Source organism: Mustela lutreola, chromosome 9 (genome assembly GCF_030435805.1).
Source record: "Mustela lutreola isolate mMusLut2 chromosome 9, mMusLut2.pri, whole genome shotgun sequence".
In the NCBI taxonomy this organism is placed as follows: Eukaryota; Metazoa; Chordata; class Mammalia; order Carnivora; family Mustelidae; genus Mustela; species Mustela lutreola.
In genome coordinates, this window is record NC_081298.1 from 13,434,291 (window position 1) to 13,461,334 (window position 27,044).

Sequence of the window (27,044 nt, forward strand, 5' to 3'; positions counted from 1 at the left end):
GGTTTTGGGGGTTGCACAATCCTTTTGAGCAGCCAGTTCTTAGAGATCACAATTTAGGTCCGGGTTAGCAGAGATGCAAGGTCTGGGGAGACCTGGGGAGGCTTCTTGCTGAAGATGGGGGAGGGGGGCCCTGGGTGCCACAAAAGGAGACGAACGTCCACACAGAGATGAGGATCCCAAGACAGCAGGGACAGCAAATGGCCTGTTAACAACCATAGTTGCAGTACAGCAACTGATACTCCAGGGTAGCGACTATATCCAGGGCCAGAATAAGAGTAGCGGTAAGAGCTTCAGAGGAGGTAAACGTAGTGAGATGCTGGAAATGATCTAATTGACCACCCAAGGGGAATGGCTAAACTCGACGGTGTATCCGTAAGAGCAGTAACAGCCGACCCTGCAGTGCCTCCACTGCTCCTAAGCCCCGTGCATGGACCACCGGCACCCAGCTCCACAGCAGCCCCCGAGGTCGGCTCCTTCTACCGACTAATTTCAAGTCTCAGAGACCTTATCTGCCTAAAGCCACACGGCTAGCGAGCAGTGGTGCTGGAATTCAAACCCAGGTGTATGGCTTTCTCAATGGCATACTAGGAAGCCAGACAACAGATTTGAACTGATTTTGCAAGAGCTCCAAAGCATCTTCTTTAGTGAAAAACACAAAAGACCATTTATCAAACAAGATGTACAACAAGATATCATTTGTTAAAAAAAAAAAAAAAGAGGAATTCTCTAGTTGCAGGAGGAAACACACATGCATGGGCACAGAAAGAAAGACACTGCTTATGTGATTGAAAATAAATATATGAAAAATGAAAAAGCAGTGGAGAAAGGCAGGTGGATTCGGGTCTGGAGGATTATGCCCGGGGCTTGCAGACAGCACGGGACATGAAGTAAGGCAGAGAGAGAGGGACAGAGGGTCCCATGCTGAGAGAAGCAGAGAAATTCCGTGAATGTTCCCTGTTCTCCTTTACCAATTGAACTTTTGGGAGTAGAAAAAGCTTGATTTGCTTTAAGGGTATAAATTATGTTCCCACGGCTGACTCGTGGCTTCTCTCCGAGCGAAGATGGATTTGCAGTGTTGGTGTGTGTGTGTGTCCCACCTAATCAATGGCTCCCAGCCTAAAGCCGTATTTCACCCTTCCCTTAATTATCTTTTCCAGCTCCTGAGCAGAAGGCCCGACAGCCTGGGCTGGGAGCAGGCTCACCACTTTTGTCTCCAAGAAACTGGAGCGGTACCAGTGGGACTGGTACCTCGAACAGGACTCTCTGTTTTTGTGTCTGTAGGTTTTTGGTTCACTGTTGTTTTCTTTTTATTCCTCCCCCTTCAGAGAGATTGATTCTGCCATATATATTTTTTTTTTTTAAGATTTATTTATGTATTTGAGGGAGAGTGAGAGCAAGGGTAGGGGCAGAGGGAGAAAAGCTCAAGCAAACTCCCCACTGAGCTTAGAGCCTGATGCGAGGCTTGAGCTCATGATCATGAAATCATGACCTGAGTCAAAACCAATAGTTGGAGAAATAGAAGGAAAACTTCCAGACTCTTTCTATAAAGCCAGCATTACCCTGATCGCCAAATCAGGCAAGACCCCATCAACAAGAACTTCAGACCAATATCCCTGATGAATATGGTGCCAAGATTCTCAACAAGATCCTAGCTAATAGGATCCAACAGTACATTAAAAAGATTATCCACCACGACCAGGTGGGATTTTATCCCTGAGATGCAAGGGTGGTTCAACATTAGCAAATCAATCCATGTGACAAATCAAATCAGTAAGAGAAGAACCACATGGTCCTCTCAATTGATGCAGAAAAAGCATTTGACAAAATACAGTATCCATTCCTGATTAAAACTCTTCAAAGTATAGGGATAGAGGGAACATTCCTCAATTTCATAAAATCTATCTATGAAAAACCCACAGCGAATATCATTCTCAATGGGGAAAAGCTGACAGCCTTCCCTTTGAGATCAGGAACACGACAAGGATGTCCACTCTCGCCACTGTCATTCAACATAGTACTAGAAGTCTTAGCAACAGCAATCAGACAACAAAGAGAAATAAAAGGTATTCAAATTGGCAAAGAAGAAGTCAAACTCTCTCTTTTCGCAGATGTCATGATACTTTATATGGAAAACTCAAAAGACTCCACCCCCAAACTATTAGAACTCATACAGCAATTCAGTAATGTGGCAGGATACAAAATCAAAGCATAGAAGTCTGTTGCTTTCTTATACACTAACAATGAAAATACAGAAAGGGAAATTAGAGAATTGATTCCATTTACTACAGCTTCATGAACCATAAGATACCTTGGAATAAACTTAACCAAAGAAGTAAAGGATCTGTACTTGAAGAACTACAGAACACTCGTGAAAGAATTTGAAGAAGATACAAAAAGATGGAAAAGCATTCCATGCTCATGGATCGGAAGAATAAACATTGTTAAAATGTCTGTATTTTCAATGCCATCTCGATCAAAATTCCAATAGCATTTTTCAAAGTGCTCGAACCAAACAATCCTAAAATTTATATGGAACCAGAAAAGACCCCCGAATTGCTAAGGAAATGTTGAAAAAGAAACAAAACTGGGGCATCACATTACCTGATTTCAAGTTTTACTACAAAGCTGTGATTACCAGGACAGCACGGTACTGGCACAAAAACAGACACATAGACCAGTGGAACAGAGTAGAGAGTCCAGATATGAACCCGCAACTCTGTGGTCAAATAATCTTCAACAAAGCAGGAAAAAATATCCAGTTGGTAAGACAGTCTCCTCAATAAATGGTGCAGGGAAAATTGGACAGCTATGTATAAAAGAATGAAACTTGACCATTCTCTTACACCATACCCAAAGATAAACTCGAAATGGATAAAAGACCTCGACCTGAGGCAGGAATCTATCAAAATCCTAGAGGGTAACATCAACAGTAACCTCTTTGACATTGGCCACAGCAACTTCTTTCAAGACATGTCTCCAAAGACAAAGGAAACAAAAGTGAAAATGAACTTTCAGGACTTCATCAAGATCAAAAGCTTCAACACAGCAAAGGAAAGAGTCAACAAAACAAAGAGGCAACCCACGGAATGGGAGACAATATTTGTAAATGACACTACAGACAAGGGGCTGATATCCAAGATCTATAAAGAACTCCTCAAACTCAACACTCAAAAACCAGATAATCACGTCAAAAAATGGGCAGAAGACATGAACAGACACTTCTCCAAAGAAGACATACAAATGGCTAACAGACACATGAAAAAATGTTCATCATCATTAGCCAACAGGGAGATTCAAATCAAAACAATATTAGGATAACCACGTTACACCAGTTAGAATGGCCAAAATTAACAAGACAGTAAGCAACATGTGTTGGAGAGGATGTGGAGAAAGGGGAACCCTTACACTGTTAGTGGGAATGCAAGTTGGTGTAACCACTTTGGAAAACTGTGGAGATTCCTTAAGAAATTAAAAACAGAGCTTCCCTATGACCCTGCCATTGCACTACTGGGTATTTACTCCAATGATACAGATGTAGTGAAAAGAAGGGCCATCTGTACCCCAATGTTCATAGCAGCAATGGCCACAATTGCCACACTGTGGAAAGAGCCAAGATGCCCTTCAACAGACGAATGGATAAAGGAGATATGGTCCATATATACTATGAGTGTTATGCCTCTATCAGAAAGGATGAATACCGAACTTTCGTATCAGTGTGGACAGGACTGGAGGAGATTATGCTGAGTGAAATAAGTCAAGCAGAGAGAGTCAATTATCATATTGTTTCACTTACTTGTGGAGCACAAGGAATAACATTAGGAGGAATAACATTAGGAGGACATTAGGAGAAGGAAAGGAAAAGTGAATTGGGGGAAATTGGAGGGGGAGACGAAGCATGAGAGACTATAGACTCTGAGAAACAAACAGGGTTTTAGAGGGGAGGGCGGTGGGGGGATGGGTGAGCCTGGTGGTGGGTATTAAGGAGGGCAAATATTGGATGGTGCACTGGGTGTGATGCATAAACAACGAATCTTGGAACACTGAAAAAATAAAATAAAAAAGGGCGCCTGGGTGGCTCAGTGGGTTAAGCCGCTGCCTTCGGCTCAGGTCATGATCTCAGGGTCCTGGGATCGAGTCCCGCATCGGGCTCTCTGCTCAGCAGGGAGCCTGCTTCCTCCTCTCTCTGACTGCCTCTCTGTCTACTTGTAATCTCTGTCTGTCAAATAAATAAATAAGTAAATAAATCTTAAAAAAAATAAAATAAAATAAAAAATACAACAGTCGGAGATTTAACCTACTGAGCCACCCACAGTACCCCAATTCTGCCATATTTTTAGCAAACTACAGACCCAGACCCTGGTGTGAGCTCAGTTCCTATTTCCTTGAAATGTCAGAAGTAAGAATGAAAAACAAAAGACACCAGAGCAGCAACATCAAAGACCCCTCTGAAGCTTTGTTCCTTGGGGAGTCCAAGGATAATTTGGATAATTCTAGAATTTCCTGAGTGGGGTTGCTGGGAACTGGAAGATGTTGTTAGAAGCAAGTTCTGTGAACTTTGGCATTGGCTCCATTGTATCTGACCTCGAGGACTGGAGAAAGGTAAGGCCGGAGCTGGTCTCTAGGAGATACCTTTCTCCCAGTCTCCTTGCTTCTTCCACGACACCCTGTAGTGCACTCAGGTCAGAGCAGCTAACTGGTCTTTCCAAGATGCAAATCCTATCAACCTCCCTGTTTTAAAACCCCTCCAAGGGCTGCCTGGTGCTCTCAAGACAAATCCAAATGCCTTCACTTGGCCCCAAGGTTCTGTGAGGTCCTGTGTCCCCACCTTCTGGCTACACCCTCCACCCCTCCACCCTTCACAGTAGGAGCCACCTGCCCTCCTGTTGGCAGGAACACTCCTGACCCATGGCTGCTTGCCTTAATTTATATGGACTGCTCTGTTGTCACCTCCTCAGAGACCCTGCTCGGCCCACCCCTCCCACCTGGACCCCATTCTTCCCCAGACCCTCTGTTCCACATCTCCCTGCTCATTCTCCAAGTGCTCACCAAAGCCATTTGCTCATTTCCTTGTTCACCATCTGTTATGACTGAATTCTGCCCTCCCCCCAAGTCCCCCAATTCGTATATTGAAGTCCTACCTCCCAATGAGACTGTATTTGGAGTTGGGGCCTCTAGGGAGGTCATTAAAGTTAAAGGAGGTCATAGAGTGGCTCTAATCCTATAGGTCTGGTGTCCTTATAAGAACAGAAAGAGATCCCAGCGAAGGCTTTCCATCTATATGCCATGTGAAGACACAGCGAGAAGGTGGCCGTCCTCATGCCAGGAGAGAACTTACCAGAAACTGAAATCTGCAGGTACCTCAGTCTGGGGCCTTTGAGCCTCCAGAAGTGTGGGAAAATTCATGTTTGCGGTTTGGCCCCCAGTATATGGGATTCCATTATGGCAACCCCAGCAGGCGAGGATGTGGTCTATACCCTCTCATGGGAACAAAAATCCCATGAAGGCAGGGCTCCATTGCCAGCTCAGGGCTGAAGGGCCTGCACCCAGCACACTGCCCGGATAAGAGCTGGTGCTCTTGAATGTTTGCTGAGTGAATGACAGATGGTCTTTCCTATACAGACACTCCTCCCCACTGTACCTGCTGCCACATAAACCAGCAGTTCTCAGGGGCACTGTAGTGCCCCCTAGGAGTGCTTGGAAATTTGTGCGGACACTTTTATTGGGGACATTAATGGCATTTCATGGGTAGGTGATGGGGTCCCAGATGTTCTGCAAGGCAGGCAACAGTCCAGCAAAAATGAAGATTTTTCCCTAGTCTCATCTGGCTTTCCAATGTCCTACCAGACGTTCACACAGGCAAAGACCTGACTTTTACGATGTGCTCCTACAACGCAGGGGTCAGCGAACTATACCCTGAGGGCCAAGTCCAGCCCACTGCCTGTTTTTGGAAGTAATATTTTATTGGAAAATAGCCTTGCCCATTCATTGAATATCATCCACGGTTTCAAGCTACAGTGGCAGAATTACAAGTCATTAGAATAGAGACATAAGGCCCACAGAATCTAAAATATTTGCTCTCTGGCTCTTTTACAGAAAGGGTTTGCTAACCCTGATCCTAGTACAGCAGTCCATTCCACACATACCTACAAAGGATTTTTTTCTTTTTTCAGGATTTCCATGCCTGTGAAAACTTGCAGGAAAGCCACTATAGTGAGGTCAATGGTGACTATACCATGCTATGATGTCTTCGATTATTTTTAACTGAATATTTAACAGTATTCCGTTATATTATGCAGAAAACAACAGAGCGGCTCTCTCCTCCCAGACCCAATGCCTTCCGAGGGAAACTGGGATTGAAAGGGAAGCTCCTTCCCTGGCTGGGAGAGCTTCCCCTCCAGAACAGGCTGCATGCCAGACAGCCAGCTGACCTTCCTGGCTCTGCCCCCCTCACCCTCCCTGCATATTTCTGGTTCATTCCCCACATCCAATCCATCACCAATTGCTGTCAGTATCACAGGCACAACACGTCCAGAATCTGGCCAGGTCTCCCCATCTCTGCCATCACCCCTAAGCCAAGCGCCATCCTCTCTCGCTTGGACAATGGCAGGTGCCTCCTCACTGGTCTTATAGCCTGTGTTGCCTCCACAGCCTCTTCTCCCACATGGCCAGAGAAAGTCTGTTAAAACTAAGACGTATCGCCCTCCTATTCAAACCCCTCCATGCCTGACCTTGGATAATCAGAGCAAAAGCCCAAGTTCTCTTACTGACCCCCTGGGCCCTGTATGAGCAGCCCCATCTCCCCCACCATCCCTCACTCACTGTACTCCAGCCACGTGGTCATCCTGCCACGTGTTCATGCGGCCTGGACTGCTCTCCCGCAGCACACGGCCCCTACTGCACCTTCCCCAGATCACCGCTTTACTCTCTTCCTCCACAAAGCCTTCCTCGATCACTCTGTCTCAAAAAACATCACAAACCCAGCACTCGCTTCTTTAGTTTTCTCCTTAATTCTTATCCCCCGCTCACATACTGTATAACTTGTTTTTCTTATTTATTATCTATCTCCTACCACAGAAGGCCAGCTTCAGGAGGGCTGAGATTTCCTGTTTTACTCCACACATATTTGTTGAATGAATGAATGAATGAATGAACAAACGAACTTATTCCACCAGCACCTCAGAGTCAGCTCAGGAGACAAAGTCCCGGGAGCTGTTTGCCGGGACTGGCGGGCACCAATTCCTGTGGGCTGGACCATCAGCTGCTTGAGGGCACAGCCGACAGGAGATGCTCAGAGCTCGCCCTGACATCAGTCTTCCCACGGTCACCATGTAGAACTGGGTTAGCAAAATGGCAGCCTATGGGTAGAAGTAGCTCTTTTTAATTTGTTGCTACCAGTTTAAGTTCTTTAAATTGGGAACGATCTTACAGAATTCCAGAACTCTGGGTTTTCATTTTTGTTTGTTTGTTTACTTTGGAATAAGTGCCACTGCATGGCACCCATCAGTTTTAGTGGCATACGGCTACCACTTTATGGTCGGCTAGGGAGCCTCGGTTCCTCACGGACCTCACCCTGCTGGCCCCATACGATGACCTGTGGGCCAGGCTCCTGGGCATGTTGGTTTGTGACCAGTTGGAGAATGAAGGGGACAGGCTCGGAGCCAGACAGCCATGGAGTCACCCTTGGTGTCACCCCATGCACTTCACAGGCGCAGTTTTACCTGTGTTGTACCATCAGTCATTTACCATCTGCTTCCCCTTCTTGGGCTGCAAATGCCATGGGGGCAGGGACCACATCTGTCTTGCTCACCTCCATGTTCCCTGCACCCGGTGCGGCGCCTGGTACAACAAGAGGCTCCGTTAACATCTGTTGCAATCATGGCCACATGAGGGGACCAGTCTGTGCCCCCCGGAGCTCTCGGCTCCACAGGCAGACCCCGAGGGCAGCTTTCTATGCCCTCAGTTCTGTAGCAAGAAGAGAAGGAGGTGGAGTGTCTCCAAAAGATAAATAATTAAAAAAAAAACGTTCCAACTCTCAGTGTTTGCATTTCTACTTCCACTTTTGTGTGTCTCAGAAAAACCAACCATCTCCATCAGCTTGGGTTTTCAAGACAGAATACCAGAATCCAGCTGCTTTAAGCAGCAGACATTTATTTCCTACAGTTCTGGAGTCTGGGGAGTTCAAAATCAGGGTGCTGCCTGGTCTGGTTCCTCATGAGAGCCCTCTTCCTGGATTGCAGATGGCCCCCTTCTCACCATGCCCTCACACAGCCTCTCGTCGGGGTGTGCACTCGGGGAGGTGGGGGAGAGACACAGATCTCCCTTTCCCTCTTCCCAGAAGACACCAATCTCCACAGGAAGGCCCCTTCCTTAGGGCTCATCTACCACTAACTGCCTGCCAAAGGCTGCATCTCCAAATACTGTCACAATGCGGGGGTAAGAGCCTCAACAGATGGATTTTAGGGGGACACATTCATTCTCTAACAGCTGTTAACAACCCTCCCCTGGCCCCATCACAAACCAGGAGAGTTGGCTTTTAATGATCTCTCAGAGCTGTACTGCCAGACATGGTGGCCACGGGCCACATTTACAGGTGTTCTCATTAAGATTAAACAAGACAACTTCAGTTCTTCAGCTGTGTGGGCTAATACTCAACAACCACGAGTGGCTTGTGGCTGCCATGCTGGGCACGAAAGTTCTGGATGCAGAACTTTCCCATCATCACAGGAAGTCTACTAGCCAGCACTGCCTTCATGGATCGTTGTTGATGAAACTCCCTCCTGATCCCCAAATGCATGCCCCATCACCCCAGCGGCTCCCATCTGTCATCTCCAGTGGCATTTGGAGATGGGGTGACTAAGCAAATCTTATTATATGACCAGAAGAAAAGACTACCCATTTAAATCCTATATACCCTAAACCTAAAAGACTTGGGTGCAAGCAGGAGGCAGTGAGTCGGCCAACGCTGGTGAAGGTGACGAGAAGGTGACTGCCAGGGTGGCGATGCCACATGGCCCCAGAGTGCTGAGAGGTATCGGGAAATCTCACCCACTTTGTCATGTGCAGAAAAGTTGCTGATTCACACCAGGAAACCTGACCTTGGGCCAGGAACCCGCGGGATGCCAAGCCTGGCTTCTGTCTGGACTGACAGAGTGAGACCAGGCGGACTTGGTCTGCTCAAGACTGGCTGGGCTAGAAGAGCCTAATGCAGCTGGTTGATGCCAAGAAGACGTGGGGAAATCACCCCGCCTCATTGGGGGGGAGGCCAGAGGGCTCCTGGTTCAGCTGTAGGGTTAGGAGTTAATTGGACGCTTAGGGATTTGGAGCCAGGGTCCCCAGCAAGAAAGCAAAGAACCCAGGACAGCTAAGATGAAACCGCACCAGCACCTTGCTTTACAGCTTAGACAAGACCACAAGAGCAATCTGTCTAGCAGCCTCTGCAGGGGTGACTTTTGTTAAACATCCTGAAACAACACAACCATAAAACATTGGTCACTATCACAAGTTGAGCAGTTAGTCTCCAAATGTCAGCCCCAAAGACCAGCAACATGTGAACAATAACCTGATAGGGAGACAGGTGCATGATCAAAGCCCTGATGGGCACAGCTAAGCAGCCAATCCACAGGGGACCCACACGCAGAATGCTTAAGATAGTTCCTCGAAAGAGCTTATAAAAACCTCTAGATTCGAATGCCAAAATGGCAACCCTCTCAGGTCCCCTCTGTCTCTGGGAGCCTTGTACTATCGCTCTCTAAGCTTTTCTTGGCTGCTCTGCACTCTTGGTCTGGTCTACCTCCTCATTCTTTGAAGCAGCATGACCAAGAATCTTGGAGACTAAGGGAACAAAAATCCTATAAAATAACCATGCCCTTCACTCGAGTCCCCTGGGACATGTCTCAATGATAAAACAGGACAGAGGTGGGGAGTTTCTAGAAGGGGGTGACTTTTCTGGATCCCCAAGTCACCACCTGGCTGGTAATTTTCTCTATGGACCTCTATGTATCAAGACCTGTGGTTCAGTTAAGAATATATGGAACCAGATTTTAAGATGGAAGCATGAAGACCAGCCTTATACACGGTTGTCTGCTTCCCGAGGTATTTTATTTTATTTATTTATTTTAAAAGATTTTACTCATTCATTTGATAGAGACGCAGTGAGAGAGGGAACACGAGCAGGGGGACTGGCAGAGGGAGAGGCAGGCTTCCCTCGGAGCAGGGAGCTGGACATGAGGCTCGATCCCAGGATCCTGGGATCATGACCCGAGCCGAAGGCCGACACCCAATGACTGAGCCACCCAGGCACACAAGGTATTTTAAAGAGAGTGTTTAAATCAGTTTGCCAATACTGAAAAAGAATGAGATCTCACTGTAGAATACAAATTTGGGGATTATCCTGAACTATGGAAAGACTTAGCCTCCTGAGGGCCCATTCTAGTGTGGCTGCAATGGGCTAAAGCCCCAGTGGGCGTGGAGTGTCCCTGTGCCACAGGTCCCACCGCTCCCGGTAACATGACACCTGCCTCACTTCTCATTGAGAAGAATCCCATCCCAGAGCAGGTTCAATCCACAGAACTGTAGAATCATTCTGAAAAGAGTAACAACTTGTGTGCAATTTGGGACATAAATGTTTCCTTTCTGTCTGCCATTTGTCTTTTGTTTAGTTTGTTTTATTGTTTTGACTTTACTTCTGGTGTTCTCTGCCATGTGCCCCCCTCCCGTGCAACCAATCTGTAGTTAAACTTGCTGTCTTTTTGTTGATGGCTTTGCGTTTCTGAGTCACGGTTAGAAAAGACTTTTCTATTCTAGGGTTATACAAATTTTGCTTATTCTCATCCTAGACCTTTTATGATTTTACTTTTGACATTTAAACTGCTGATTCAGCAGGGGAGGGGGTGAGGGATGGCCCAGATGTGTGAAGGGGATTAAGGAGGGCACTTGTTATGATGAGCTCTGGGTGTTACAGGAAAATGATGAATCACTAAATTCTACTCCTGAAACCAGTATGACACTATATGTTAACTAACTAGAATTTAAATAAAAATTTGAAGAAAAAAAATTAACTGTTGACCCATTTGAATTTCCTTCCTGGTGTATAGTAAAAAGAATGGATTTTTTTCCTTTCCAGATGGCTAATGAGTTGTTCCAACACTATTCATTGACTATTCCATCTTCTCCCACTGACAGAAGCCATCTGTCACATGTACATAATTTCTGGATATGTTTTGTCTCTTTCTGGGTGTCATGCTCCCCAATATTGGTCAATCAGTCTATGTACCCAAACCAAGGCATTTGGGTTATTGAAGATTTATAATATGCTGAAATGTTGGTATGCCTACCATTTCATCTCTCTTTTCCAAAATGTTTCAAATCTTATCTTCTAGTTCTCAGAAAAGTAACCACAAATTGGCTAAAGATCTGAAAAGATGCTTAATCTCATAAAACACAAATCAGTGTTATGATGAGAAACTGTTTTCATGCATACGATTGGAAAAAACATGTAATAACTGGACCATACTAGTTTGGCCAGATAGGTACTCTTGGACACTGCAGCTGGGAGTTTAAACTGGTAGAATCACTATGGAGAGTAACTTGGAGATATCTCCCCAATTTTTTTTTTTTAAAGATTTTATTTATTTATTTGACAGCGAGAGATCACAAGTAGGCAGAGAGAGAGGAAGGGAAGGAAGCAGGCTCCCTGCCGAGCAGAGAGCCCGATGCGGGACTCGATCCCAGGACCCTGGGATCATGACCTGAGCCGAAGGCAGCGGCCCAACCCACTGAGCCACCCAGGCGCCCCTATCTCCCCAATTTAAATATAGACTTTCCCTTCCACCCAGAATTCCACCTCTGCAAAACCTGCCCTTCAGATGTACTTGCAGAAAAACAAAAATGATACACATTCAGGGTTATTCAGAGCCATGTCGGTGGTTATTGGAAACACCCAATGAGGAACTGATTAAATCACTTATAGAGCATCTCTCAGTGGAATAACAGGCATCTGAAAACAGAGGAGGCTCTTTCTAGACCCTGACTGGGAAAGTTCTTCAGTATATTGCTGAATGAAGAAAGCAAAGTGCAGAAGATTGTGTATGGACATTGCCTATAAAAATAAGAATATATACAAGTGTTACTGCCAGAATGTGATAAATTTATTCCTGAATGGCCATGGGTTGTGCAAAACTGTTCACTGAAATATTAGGGCTTATGGAAGAGAGTAGGGTCGGGCAGACTTCTCAAAAGCAATGCAATTTTGTAAACAAAGTATTGACAAAAGCCATAATAATCTCAACAAAAAAGAGTAATACATAGAGAAGTGCTCCATTAGAGGACTCAGCTTTAAAAAGGAAGAAGTATCTTGGTGGAAGGGTGTATAAGGACAGTGGAGGTGCTGAATTATGGAAACCAGGGCAAAATGCACCAAATATTGGGGAAGTTGTAAAATGAATTCTTCAACACTAGAGCATGTGGCCAAACTGAGGCCAGAGGAAGAACACAGGGCACCAGGGACAGAACTGTATTCCTCCAAGGCTTGCAGCCTTTACCCATGTTATGTATTTTGCATTCAGCTGCTGTTACCATATGTGCTGGGAAGAAGTGCAAATAAACCAACACAGCTGTACTTCCACTTCTGGCCAAGACTGAGTCATGGGGACTGGACTTATCCTCCCACGTGAAATAGTTTAAAAACTAGATACCCAAGATATGGAGCACAGACAGTGAAAGATAGCAATCCTTGAGAGCAGGAAAATTAGGCGTGAGTCATAGGATTGCCCCAGTGTGACGGGTACTAGGAAGGACCACCTAGATGGCACCCAGTCATTTCTCTAAGTTGAACAGATAGAGCTACAAGGCCAGGGAAGCCAAAGTAACAGAGAGAATTTGCAGAGTGAGTACTAGAAGACAGAACTGCACTGCAAGAGTGTTCTGGACAATTGTGGACATTTCCCCTCTGGTGTCCACCCACGTCCTGATGAGCCTGGAAGGAAATTACCAAGACTAGAGGAGAACCACTTGAAAAAATTAGAAGAAACAGTCCTCAGAGCACACAACAAAGCTGAAAATAGTTCTTACTCCTGCCAGCCAGAGTGGAAAAATCTCATAATTCATGGGGCATTGGGTAGAACACTCAGAAAGCCTTCCTCAGTAGTGGGAAAATTTTGTTACGTTCAGATAGCCCTGGACCAAATGCTGCTCTGTTATACCGAACAAGGCTGAAAGCAAGACTGGAGAGGAACAAATTATCTCCATGCACCTTTACTGCATCCCAGAATAGAGCTCAAGAATATTCGTAGAAATATAAAAATGTCTAGCACCCAACAAGGTAAAATTCTCAATGCCTGGCATACAATCAAAACTTATGTATGCAAAGGCAACATGAAATATGACCTATAACAAGGAGAAAATCAATGAAAAATAACCCAGAAATGATACAGATGACAAAACTAGCCAACAAACACATTAAGACAGTTACTATAACTGTACTCAGTTTGTTCAAGAAGCCACAAGAGAGACTGGACATTCTCAATAGAGGCATGAAAGATAAGAAAAACAAAAAACAAAACTACAGATCAAATTCCTGAAGATGAAAAAAATGCCCTGAGTGTAATTCACAGCAGATCAGATACTATAGAAGAAAGTTTAGTGAACTTGAAGACATGGTGGGGAGGAAATATTTAAAGAAATAATGGCCAGAATGCTTCCAAATTTGATAAAAACTCTCACAGATTAAGAAGCTCAATGAAGGGGTGCCTGGGTGGCTCAATGGGTTAAGCCTCTGCCTTCAGCTCAGGTCGTCGTGATCTCAGAGTCCTGGGATCAAGCCCCATATCAGGCTTTCTGCCCAGCGGGGAGCCTGCTCCCCTCTCTCTCTCTCTGTCTGCCTCTCTGCCTACTTGTGATCTCTCTCTCTGTCAAATAAATAAATAAAACCTTAAAAAAAAAAGAAGCTCAATGAATCCAAAGTACTAGAATCATGAGGAAAATGACACCAAGGCATCAAAAATGAAATTGCTTAAAAACAGTGATAAGGAGAAAATCTGAAAAGCAGATGAACCAATGCAATTTCAGAGTTATTATTTGAAAACAGAGCTGACATCATTTCCTTATTTATGAACCACATATGAGCTGATTCTTGTCATAGAAACATGTGATCTAATTGACTATGTTCATGTTTGCCTACACTTGCAAAAAAAAAAAAATTCTGGATGGGTTCATAAGAACCTAGAATAAATGGTTAACCACTGGGGCTTTGGAAACTGAGTGGATGTAGGACAAGGGTGGCAGAAAGAGTTCTATAGATACTCAAACTAGGTAAAAATATAAACTGTTCAAAAAATAATATAAAGGAAGAATAGTTTTAAATGTATCTCTTTTCCCCTTATTACAAAAGAAAATATATTGGTGGGGGGGTACTGAGACTGATGGCTAATGGGCATGGGGTTTCATTCTGGGATTAAAAAAAAATAATTCATAAGAAATGTATATTTAATCATTCAGATGACCAAAATATAATTCTCAGTTATATGGGGTCTTCATCCAATTTTGAAAACATTTCAGAGCCATTAAGGTGAAACAGGTGTCTTGTTATTAATGGAAGTGACATTTGGACCTACACAAGGGTGGGAGCTGGTCACCAGGAGGACCACCCATGTGATTAAAGGGCTGGAGTTTTTGGTCCCACTCCTTGACCTCTGGGGAGCAGAGGGGTCTGGAGGCTGAATCAGCCAAGGCTCATGACTTAGCTAATCCTTACTATATAATGAAGCCTCCATAAATACCCAAGAGAGCAGACTTTTTGTTTTTGTCAGGGTGTTTCCATGCCTGGGGAACCAGAATGCCCCCATGGGCCACAGAGCCAGGCCCAGAGCTCCATGAGGACGAAGCTCCTTCTTTCGGGACTTTGCCCTATGTATCTCTTCATCTGACTACTGACTTATATCTTTTAATAAACTGGTAAACATGTTTCCCTGAATTCTGAGAGCCACCCCAGCAAATCAATTGAGCCTAAGGAGGGGGTCTCTAGAAGCTCCGATCTGTAGCCAGTCCGTTGGAAGGAGAGATAATAGCCAGGGCTTGTGCCTGGCATCTGAAGGGAGGACAACGTAGTCTTGCAGGACCGAACCCTTAAGCTGTGGAATCTGATGCTGCCTCCAGGTAGATAGTGTCAGAATCGAGCTGAATTCTCGAACACCATGTTGGTATCCAAGAATCGCTTGGTGTGTGTGTATGGGACTCTCGAGTTGGATTGGGGCGCAGGAACCCTGAAAGAGGTGTCATGAAAATGTGGAATTAGAGAGTAGGGATGGTTGCCCAACTTGGTGGATATAGGAAAAGCACTCAACTGTATACTTAAAAAGAATGTATTTTGTGATGAGTGAATTATATCTTTGCAGAAACAAACTAAAATACATAAAAAGGAAATACATGCAGGTTCAAATTTTTTTTAATTTTTAAAAGATTTTATTCATCTATTTGATGGAGAGAGAGAAATAGTGAGAGAGCAAGCATAAGCAGGAAGAGGGACAGAGAGAGAGGGAGAAGCAGGCTACCCACTGAGCAGGGAGCCTGAGGCAAGACTTGATCCCAGAGCCCTGGGATCATCACCCGAGCTGAAGGCAGACGCTTAATCGACTGAGCCACCCAGGCACAACTCACCACTTTTTTTCTTTAAATTAGAGACTCAGGGGCACCTGGGTAGCCTCAGGGTCCTGGGATTGAGCCCTGCTTCGGGCTCCCTGCTCAGCGGGAAGCCTGCTTCTCCCTCTCCCACTGCTTGTATTTCCCTCTCTCGCTGTGTCTCTCTGTCAAATAGAATCTTTATAAATAAATAAATAAATAAATAAATAAAAGACTCATACAACTTTAACACAGAAGGGGTTCTAAGGACCATCACACCCAAGACTTCCCACTGAGTACGAAGGAGTCATTTGCGGAGAAGGTCCCCATTCAGCTCTACCTGGAAAAACTAGCTACCAAATTCCATTCCTCAAGAAAACACAAGGTGTTATTAGACTGCAAAGGATCTGTAAAGTCCTGCAGCAAATACATCTATTTAGCTCTGTGCTGCTCACTATTTACCAAATCTGTCTGATGCAGCCGACCATGAACTTTTCCGACCTCTCAATTTTTTCAGTGAGCATCTGTGAGTACCAGAACAGTAAGATACAGATCTTGAAAGTTCAATGACTTGTCCAAAGTCACGAAGCTTTCTGGTGTCAGAAACCATGCCAGACGTCACAAATCCACCTCCCCCAAACTGGCCCCTGAAGTCTCTGGGTGAGATCATCGGCTTACAAACCCTTTTGATGGGCTTTTAATTCTCCTACACGTTCCTGAATCACATGCTTCCCCTTCTCCTCAGTGGCTCAAGCTGGGTTCTCAGCCTTGGTATTAACAGTATTAATGGTCCCTGGCCTTTGGCAAGTACAAAAGGAGTCCCCATTGAAGAGCTCTCCTACTATGTTAAAGTCCCCCAATAATGCAGATTTCACCAGAAGGGGAGTTAATGCTATTGTGGAAGATTCAAAAGTCTCAAATTTATATTCCTCTTTTCTCTTACCAGGACTACTTAGTAAAACACAGTTCAGGAAATGCAGGTGAACTTGGAAAGAACACAGACCATCAGACTTGCAATCAGGAGAGGGGTACAGTTGTCTCTTGAACACAAGAGGACGAGGAGTGTCAACAGTTAAAATTCAGTTAAAATGAATATGATCTCCCTGATATGAGGAAGTGGTGATGCAACATGGAGGCTTAAGTGGGTAGAAGAAGAATAAATGAAACAAGATGGGATTGGGAGGGAGACAAACCATAAGTGACTCTTAATCTCACAAAACAAACTGAGGGTTGCCGGGGGGAGGGGGTTTGGGAGAAGGGGGTGGGATTATGGACATTGGGGAGGGTATGTGATTTGGTGAGTGCTGTGAAGTGTGTAAACCTGGTGATTCACAGACCTGTACCCCTGGGGATAAAAATATATGTTTATAAAAAATAAAAAAATTAAAAAAAAATTCAGTTAAAATGAAATTAAAATTCCCTGTATGACTTTTGGCTCCCCAAGAACTTTACTACAGAGTATGCTTATCATGATGGGGGAAAAATGATAAAAAGAAAACTACTCATAGTCTACATTGCCTTACCAATAACCAAAACAGTCAATTAACACAGATTTTGTGTCATATCTATTACATACTATATTCTTATAATAAATTAAGCTAAGATATGAAAATGTTATTAAGAAAATCATGAGGAACAGAAAATACATTGATATGGCTGTACTTATCGAAAAAAACTTGTATATTAAGTGGATCAGTGCAGTTCAAACCTGTGTTGCCTAAAGGTCAACTGTAATAACAATTAACATTTGTAGAGCCCTTAGTTTATGCCAGGCACTGCTCTAAATACTTCACATACATTAATTAGCTCATTTAATTATCGTCACACTCCATGTGTAAGCACTACCAGTATCCTATTTTATAGGGGAAGAACCTGAGATACTGAGAAATAATGGGTTCAATGTCGTAAGCCAGTACATTGCAGAACTGGGAAGTTCACTTAGCCTGACTTTAGGGTTACTGCTTTTAACACCTATGTTATAAAAACAAAACAAAACAAAACAAAACAAAAAACCAGTAATAATAAAGAGAGCACCCAGCCTTTATGGACACCCTCTGATGTGCCCAGGAATCACTCCAATTAGAACTTCTGAGAGGCCCATGAAGTCACCTCTTTTCCTAGGATGCCAGTTCACGGGCGAGGGAACAGACATGGGGAAGTCAAGTGCCTCCCCCAAGTTCATGGAGAGTGTGGGACACAGCGAGGCCTGATTGTAGCCCAGCCCTGGCTCTCAACCCCTCCATGGCCCCAGCAAGTTCTTACAAACACTCTCAAGATACTTTCTTCTTTTCTTTTTAATAGTTGGGGCCAGTTCTGTGAATTGCAGTGTTTCAGCAGGAGAAGAACAACAAAAAAGAAACAACAACAAAAAAATCAAACCCATAAGAAATACATTTCAGTTATAAAAACCCTTGGGTGAACTTAAAAAAGAAAATAAACAATTGAGCAAAGGCTGAACGAGTACCGTGAACTTTTCTCTTTTACGTTTGTTGTACATTTGGTGGAGAGGCAGTGTTATCCAAACAGAAAGAGATCTCAAAGCAGGGCCTTGAGGGGGTGAGGACCCTGTAGAAGTTTCTGGAAGTTTATGAGAGTAGGTAGAAGACCTAGGGGGAGGAAGCCCAGTTTATCTAATGCTTGCTCTGTGACCTTACAGAAGCCACTCTGTGGCAGTGCCTCAATTTACTCATCTGTAAAATGAGGCAGTGGTCCCTGCTTGGGTGTTTTTGCTTCTATGAAATTATGATTTTTTTAAATTCCTAGAGGGGAGAAAGACTCATCCAGCTTCTAAACGTGGATCAATTTCACTCTATTCGTGTTTTCACATCCCCTCTTCATTCCCTTCCCCGTCTGAAAAACTAAGCTCAGCTGAGGTCTTCCACTCTGAAACACACAGAGTAGTTTGAGAGTTTATTTCTCCTCTGGAACAACTTGAAAAAAAAGTTAATAGGAAGCACATGGGCATGGTGTGTGAGCGTTCTGTGTGTTTGTGTTTGAAAAAAAAAAAAAAAAACTTAAGGAGGAATATGTCAGGCTTGCAAAATGCCTGGGCTGTCTCCCAAGCAGTTTATGGCCATTAGCATTAGACTGAAGGCAGTTAAGTGGGACAGAGTCCAGCTGCTGCCACAGCCCTTCTGGCATCTGGGCTACAAAGATGCTAAGAAAATAACCTGGATTATTCCCATGGTCCAGTGGGAACAGAGCAGGAGATGTTTTTCGATTTGTGAAGGACTGGCGGGGATTGAGGTGGGGAGGTGGGGTGTAGGCTGGGGCTCATCCATGGAGGATCGTCTTCTAGATGGTTCTGCGGGAGGAGGAAGGGCAGGATGGTGTGGAGGTTGTGTGTCTGGGCTCTAGAGAGCAGCTGCCTGTCTTCAAATCCCACTGCCACAGTGACCTGAAGCATGTTACTTTACCAATTTATGCCTCATCTTCTCCATCTGTAAGATGGGGATAATGACAGAACCTATGTCATAGGGCTATTGGGAGGATTCAGAGGAATAGAGTACTGTGTATACGCAACTTAGGATGCTATGTAGAGTTCTGAAGGAGTCTAGGCAATAGACTAGGAGGAAATAAACTTGGAGGAAACAGCAAAAGCTCCGGAATTCTAGAAACCCAAGTCTGAATCCCAGCTCTGAACACTTATTGGCTGCGTGCGCTTGGGTAAGTCTCTTCCCCACTCTGGGCCTTGCTTTCATCATGTATAAGACAGACGTGATGGTGCCCTCCACACGGGGCTCCTGTAAGGGCTGGAGAAGAAATAACATATTCTATATGTCCTGGTCTGGGGGGGCAGTTCCTGCTTTGCTTTCCAGTCTCATCCCCCCTACTCCCTGCCCCCAGACTCATGGTTCTCCTTTGGGAGAGCCTCCAGCTGCTCACGTGGCTGGTTCCTTTTTGTCACTCAGGTCTCCGGAACAACCCAGGTGATATCAACCACCACTCCCCTCATCACTTCCCACTGCTCTGCCCTGTCTTTGTCCTTCCCATCTCTATCAAAATCTGTAATTATCTGCTTATTTATCAACTGATTATTGTCTGTCCCTCTCCATGATGGACTGTTGTTGTTGATGGTTGTGCCTCCCTGGGCCTAAAAGGGTGCAGGCATAGAACTTGTACTCAATATTATACAGTGAAAGAACTGAACAGACTCCTTATCCTACAAGGTCAAAATGGGGGAGGGGACTGTGTTTGCTCTTCAACCTCCGCAACCTTAGAAGTCCTCAGGCAGTAAGTTCTATCTCTATTTGCAGAGCTAGAAAACATTGGCCTGAGGGTGATCCAAATGCCAACTTCAAGATGTCTTCACAAGGCTTTATTATTAGGATTGGTGCCATAATTCACTTTCCATTTGAAGATGGGTCCCAGCATTCGTACCCTTCAGTGGGACTCAGAAAGGTCGCCGTGGGGAGCTAGAGGTGACAGCAGAAGCAGAGAAGAGCGTGTATGGGCTTTGGGTGAGGCTGGGGGACAGGATTCCACCAGACCCCTGAGAGGCTCGACATGGTCGCTTGCATTGCCTATGCAGTAAAATCTATATCAGCACCAACACTTTGCCACGAAGATTGTGTAGGATCATCCACACAACGCCATGTGGCATGAGGTACGTGCAAGGTCAATGTTAGCTGATGGTGTCACCAACAGACTCTGATGCGGGCCTTTACGAGGAAGCTATTGCAAGGGCTGGGCATCAATTCTCATCGATTCTCATCAGCCCCTTCCTCTACCCAAACTCCTAAGACCATTTGTTGTTCCTCTGCAGTGTTCTTCCCTGAAAGCCTGCCCTTGATATCCATCTTTACTGTCTCCTTACTTCCTTAAAAAATTTAAAAAGATGAAGTGACAAGACTTGCGAATAGTTTTTTTTTTTTTTAAAGTAAAGTACAATCATTCATTAGGCCATAGCCTTGTTATCACTCTTTCTTTCTTGCCTATTACTTTTCAGATCCTTGATGGTCATTTTTACCAGCTTTCATGAAAGGAAAAAAAATGCCAGGAGGAAGATCCCCCAAATTACTGCCACCAGCCCTCTACTCCATGCATCAGCCCCAATGTGCTCCCAGGGGGCTCTAAGAAGAGAAGGGGGCCTAGGATGGTCAACAAGCAGAGGTGGGGACAGAAGAATTCAGCAAGCCAGCTGGTTAGGGGATGTGGGGTAGGAGTAACAACACACTGGAGTTTTCTTCCTTAAGGCCACCCTAGGGTGATGCAGAGCACGGAACCTCCTGCCTGGAATTACGGCTTCTTTTCCTGCCTGGAATTATGGCTTCTTTACCTTCCTGCCCCTGACTCCCACCACCTGGCATTTCTCTGAGTCTATGATGCACTTGCCTTTTTCTACCACACTCAAATCAAAGCCAGCTCCTATCCATAGCCCTCAGGACTCTGCATGATTTGGCAGAGTTCTCTCTAAGACTATCTAAGACTCTCTCTAAGACTCTCCTCTCTCTAAGACTATCTCCTTTCCACATCCCCTGACCCTGCTCCAGCCTTGATAGTTTCTGTTCTGTGCCGCAAACATATCAGACCTTTCCCTGCACACAGCTTTTGCATGGGGTGTTCCCTCTGCCGGGAATGCTCTTCCTCCAGGTCCACCCAGCACTGACTCTGTCTTACCCTCTGGATCTCTGTCCAATGTCATCTCTTCAGAGTCCTCCCTGATGGCTCCCTCCACAATTACATAACCCACCATTCTTGACCCTTCAACGTCCCATCACTCTCTAGCCAAATACCATATTTGCTTCATGGCACTCAACCTCTTCCAAAAGTAGCTGTTTATTTGTTGCCTTGGTCATTGGCAATCTCTCTCTCCTGCTATGTAATTGCCACGAGGGCAGGTGTCATATCTATTCTGTTCTGTCCACTGCTCTCCTTTAGATACACTCTGGCACATAGTAGGTGCTCAAGAAATCTGGCTAGTAAATGAATGAATGACTGGCCGCCTAACTTAGGCAGTGCCTTAGGGGTGGACAGGAAGGGACCGCAGCGCCACACTGACCGTGCATCTGGTAGGTGTACGGGCTCTGTCCAGTGGGTGGGGTGCTGAAGCTGGAGCCATAGCTGAGGAATCCACTCTGGCTGGGGGAATGGTTCAAGCTGTCTTCTGTCTTGATGCCTTTAGAAGGAGGAAAAAGAAGCACCAGGAACACATGATTAGGATGCTTCCTTGTCACCTACAGAAGAGCTACTGAGTCAAGACCAGCACACAATTTTATCAGCTTCTAAACCAAAAGCTGCAAACTAGTAGCTTGTCAGGCAAAGTTAGCCTATAGATGTATTTTGCATGACCCTGTGTATTTTTTAAGGAAAATCTGAAATGAGCTCCTCTTGTTTAAAAATCAGGAGATTTCACCAAAAAATTTGGACTTAGGGCTTCAGCTGAGCAATAAGATGGTCTAGCTATACCGTGCCTCCATTCCCATGGGACAGCAGACCATCTGGGTAGATTCCCCAGGGCACCACAAATACTGCACTGTCTCTGAGACATTAATGCATTAATGCTGGTTTTAAGGTGTTATTTTTTTGTTGCAGTTGCACTTTTTTTTTTTTTTTTTTTTTTTTTTTTTTTTACATCCTAGGACATTGTCAAAAGTAAGGAAAGGAAAGGCAAGTCAAGAGGGGCTTGCATTTTGCACATAGAGTCAGCTTCATTCTTCCTGACTGGCTCTGAGGGTAAGGTGTTTTCAACCTCGTACCTACAGAGTAGCACCATGTATGGTTAATATCCAGCAGGATTTGAAGCAATGTGTCAAATGAATGATCCTTCCTCTGCAAAGATGCTGCCACTTAACACACTTTCCACTCTTACTGAGTGGGGAACCTGTTTCTCCAAAGGCCACAGTTAAAAATGTGCCTCCTCCCCAGCCAAAGTCAGACATGTTTCCCCAAAGTACAGCACGCATTCCATAAGCAACAGGCTAGAAAAGGGACTGTATTGAGAGAGGGGGCCTGATCTATCATCAGTAGTCCACACATGGTATCTTTATTGAAAATGTAATAAACTGTTTATCTTACAGGTGTTAAATAGTGTCTTTTTTAAAAAAGATTTTATTTATTTACTTGACAGACAGAGATCACAAGTAGGCAGAGAGGCAGGCAGAGAAGCGGGGGAGGCAGGCTCCCTGCTGAGCAGAGAGCCTGATGTGGGGCTCGATCCCAGGACCCTGGGATCATGACCCGAGCTGAAGGCAGAGGCTTTAACCCACTAAGCCACTCAGGTGCCCCTAAATACTGTCTTAATACTGTTTATATCTCTTTAAAGGACGTTTCTAGTTCTGGGGCCAGTTTGGTAACTACGGGTCCTTCCTTTTCCCCCATTCAGTCTTGTGAACAAAGACAACGCTTCTAAGTCATGGGGGATCAAAGGAAAGAAGGAGGAAAGTCCCTGCTTTCTACCCCCAGAAACTTTTCTGGAAGAAAAGCCCACCCTTGCATTTTAGAGACAGCACTGAGGCTGGCCCACTGTTCTCTCTTGAGCAACACAGGAAGATGTCAAAAGATTCTGTGAGACAGACATAGGGAAGTCTATTGTATGCTCAGAGTACTGAGTTCTTGAGTTTGGTTCCTGAGTTTCCAATGTCACCCACCATCCAATTCCAGAAGATTCACTTCCTGTCTGGGCAGACTCCTGCTTCTTTGTTAAGAAATTCAGATGTACTCGGGTAGATTGAAAAACACAATCAAAATATTTTGCAGCTTCTCTTGTCAACAGGTAGAGTCTATGTTCACACTCCTAGAATCTCCCCCGGTCTTATGACTTGTTTTGACTGGTAGCAGTGGCTGAGTGATGGGAGTTTTGGAGACTAGGTGTAAAGCAGCTTTGAAATTTCTACCTCTGCTCTTCTGGAAGCCTGAGACCAGCATGCGGTGAACAAGCATAGGATCAAAGCTCAGGTTAAGAGGCCCAGCTATGCCAGCTAACTTGCCAGTCAAATACAGCTGCATGAGGGAGACCAGGGGAGACCTGCAGAACGCCTACCCAGTCAACCCAAAGAAGCACCAGAAATAATATATCAGGGTGTTGTTTTAAGTGATTAAGTTTTGGGTGTAATAGATAAATGAGTTGTGGTCTAGTTAAATAGTGGACTATTATACAGCAATGAAAATTAACTACAGCAGCATGCATAAACAGGGATAAATGTCACAAGCATAGGTTGGGTGGAAAAAGCAAGTATCGGAAGAATGGATACTAGGGACGCCTGGGTGGCTCAGTCGGTTGAGCATCTGACTCTTGATATCAGCTCAGGCCATGATCTCAGGATTGTGAGATTGAGCCCCATGTCAGGCTCTGTGCTGGGCTGAGTATCCCAAACATTCTCTCTCTCTTTCTCCCCTAGCCCTTCCTACCCCTCACCCCTGGCTGGCTTGCACCCTCTCTTTCAAAAAAAGAATGGATACCAGAGGAAACAATGTATATGAAGTTGTAAAACATGCAAAATAATACTCCACATAAGCCCACGCCAAATGTGACCTGCTACCTGTTTTTGTAAATAAAGTTTTGTTGAAACAGACACATATATTCATTTATGTACTATGGCTGCTTCTGCAGTTCAGCGGAACAGTTGAGTGGTTGTGATAGACTGTGTATGACCTGCAGAACTAAAAATATTTATTGTCAGGCTCTTCACAGAAAAATTTTGCTGACCTCTGTTTTACGTAAAGAAATGCAGACGAATGATAAATATCAAATCCAGGAGTGTGGATATCTGTGAGTAGTAAAACAAATAAAACTTTTGTTTTTTACTTCTTAAGCTGGATGGTCAGCTCATGGGCGTTTGGGCTTTTACTCTATGCTTTTACAGATGTCTTAAATGTTGCATAATAAGCTGAGGAAAACCATACTGAATACCCCTCACCTCCTTCCCTCTAGTTTGCTCAAATGTGTTATTTCCTTGACGCTTTTTCAACAAAAGTAAATAATGCTATTTTCCAAGCAGCAATGAAAAAAGTTTCCTAACAAGATTCAACAAGGTTTGTCCAGACAATAAGCAAACACTGCTTGCTCAGGCACATGTGCACGTGAAGGAAAACAGCTTTTCATCTTCCCTGTCATTATTCAGTGACTTGAAAGTTCCAGGTGTGTGTGGCAGCTTGGGCCCTACAGCACTGACTGAGCATTTCCCCTGGGCGGGCCCTGTGAGCTAAGCTCTTCATGTAGATCAAGGGCTGACAGATTAGGGTCTGCGGACCAAATCTGACTCACTTCCTGTTCGTGTAAATAAAGTTTTATTGGAACACAGACACACCCATTTGTTTACATATTGCTGGGCTGCTTTCACACTACGGTAGTAGAGCCGAATAGCCCTACAGTCCTCAAAGCCAGAAGTAACCCTCAGGACCTTTGCAGAAAATGGTAGTTGACCTTTGATATAGATAATCTAATTTAATCTTCACGAAAACTGTGAGGAGGCCAGACTTGGTATCCCTCCCACTGCATGAATGAGGAGACAGAGGTGGCTTGCCCAGTGTGTCAGGACCAGCAAGTGGCAGAGGTGGCGTGTGAGGCCAGGACACGTGCTCTTACCACCTGCCACGCTTTTTCTGGGAATAGGGCTACTTTTCTCCTTAACAACGAAAAATAATACAGCTTCATTTTCCCTGGCTCTCAGCCAGGTGGGGTAACTTAGTGTGATTTTATCACAAGTCTTCCAGCACAGGAGGGACAGAAAGTTGGAAACAGTGCCCACACCCTTGGCAGAGGTCTGTCATTGGTAATCCCATTGGTAATCCCATAGGTAATCCCCCAGCATTAACAGGCAGTGACTCGGGCAGCAGAGCTCGGTGGTGAAGAGTTTGGACTCCGGGGCCAGGCTGCTTGGGTTTAATGCCACCGACCAGCTGGACGACTCTGGGCAATTTATGTGCCCTCTCTGGTAAGGACACAGAGCACTGAGGGCCTCAGGGCGGCAGCAGCTCCCTGCTGGTGACTGTTACCAATGCCAGGCCTGTTGCTCCCCCAGGACACATCACTCCCACGTCTAGAATTGCTCCTGTGTCTGCCTTGCCCCAGGCCTCCACCATTACCCCGTCTATCTGCTTCCTCAGTCTCCACTAGCCTGCCTGCTTCCCTCCGATCTAGGCTCCCTACAGTGGCCAAAGTGATCTTGGAAAAACCCAGATTGTAGAATAGAGCCCTCTGCTTATAAACCCATCAGTGAGTTCCCGTTTCACTTGGAATAAAAATCCCAAATCCTCCCCAGGCCTCCAGGGCTCTGCCCACCTCTCCCACCTCATCTCCCACTGTGCTTTCGCTACTGGGCTTCTTGGACTCGCCAAATTCCTCCCCATCTCAGGGGCCTTCCCACGGGCGCTCCCCCTGCCTGGATGCAGTCTCAGTTCTTAGCTGAATCAGCTCCTTGTCTAAAAGCCCTCCCTGATGTTGGATCCGAGATGAAGTCTTCCTTCTTCTGTTCTTTCTCATGACCTACTTCTCTTCCTTCTGTCACACAATCATAGTTTGAAACACACAGAGATTTTTAAGTCTTTAATTTTTTTTTTCTCCCTTTAGGCTGGGGGTTGCAAACTCAAATGTCTTCAGAGGACCGGCAGATAATTCAAATGAGTCATGTGGGCTGGGTGGGGAGCATGACGAATTTAGGCTAATGGGCCCAGCCCTACTCAGAGGCACCTATTCCCAACACAAAAGCTGCCGGGTCAGTGCTGTCGGATCGTCACTCTTTTTAAAGACATTAGAAATACAATTTTTTATGTTAGCATTTCACATTTAAAAATTGGCAATTAGTTTTTAAAATGTCAAGTGTATTTTATAGGTTAAGTCTATTTTATAGCTCCCCACATTACCCACTGGCTTTTACTTTTTAGCCTCTGTTCCAGACTATGAGCTCCAGGGAGGGCCCAGCTCTGCTTTGTTGACCTCTACTGGCTGGCACATGACCCAGCATCATGAAGGAATGAATAAAAGAACACACGGAGAGCAGAGGTAGAGAGGGAGAAGAGGGCATGGAAAAAATACAAGATTGGGTCTCTGCACTCAAGCCATACCATCTGGTTCGGAAGGTGACATGAGATATTAATGTTGATAGTTGAGGACACTGAGGACTGGGGAGATTAGAGGCACGTGGTCCTGGAAGCTAGGTGTCCTGCCAACCAACCCTACATTCTGTCTACTAGACACCTGTGGTTTCTACCTACACCCCCTTCCTCACATTCAGATCGGTTCTCTTTCTTGGGTGAGCTTGCCCTGACTCCTGGTTCCATAAGTGGATATGTAGCCCAATGTGGCCATCCAGAGCATTCCATCTGCCCCAGTGTCTGGGTCAGAGATGGCTGTGGGAGCCCAGTCAAAGGAATCCTTGGGATGATGCAGGAAGTCCCAGATAAGAGGAGCTCTCTTTTGGGGGGAAGTTACAACTTGGCACTGTTGAGGCTGTCTTCAGCACCTTAGTGGAAAGGCCTGAGACTGATGCTAA

General features: G+C 45.1%; 1 protein-coding gene across 5 annotated transcripts in view; it reads right to left on the minus strand.

The window, feature by feature from the left end:
- Positions 1 to 27,044, minus strand: part of EYA2 (EYA transcriptional coactivator and phosphatase 2) — a 282,642-nt gene that overhangs the window by 151,750 nt on the left and 103,848 nt on the right. For 4 of the 5 annotated variants that reach the window (XM_059132949.1, XM_059132952.1, XM_059132950.1 and 1 more), the window contains one exon: positions 21,614 to 21,730. The exons of the other annotated variant lie outside the window; for it this stretch is intronic. In XM_059132949.1, coding sequence (XP_058988932.1) covers positions 21,614 to 21,730 — 117 coding nt within the window. The remainder of the gene's footprint in view (positions 1 to 21,613; positions 21,731 to 27,044) is intronic. 5 annotated transcript variants of the gene reach the window in all.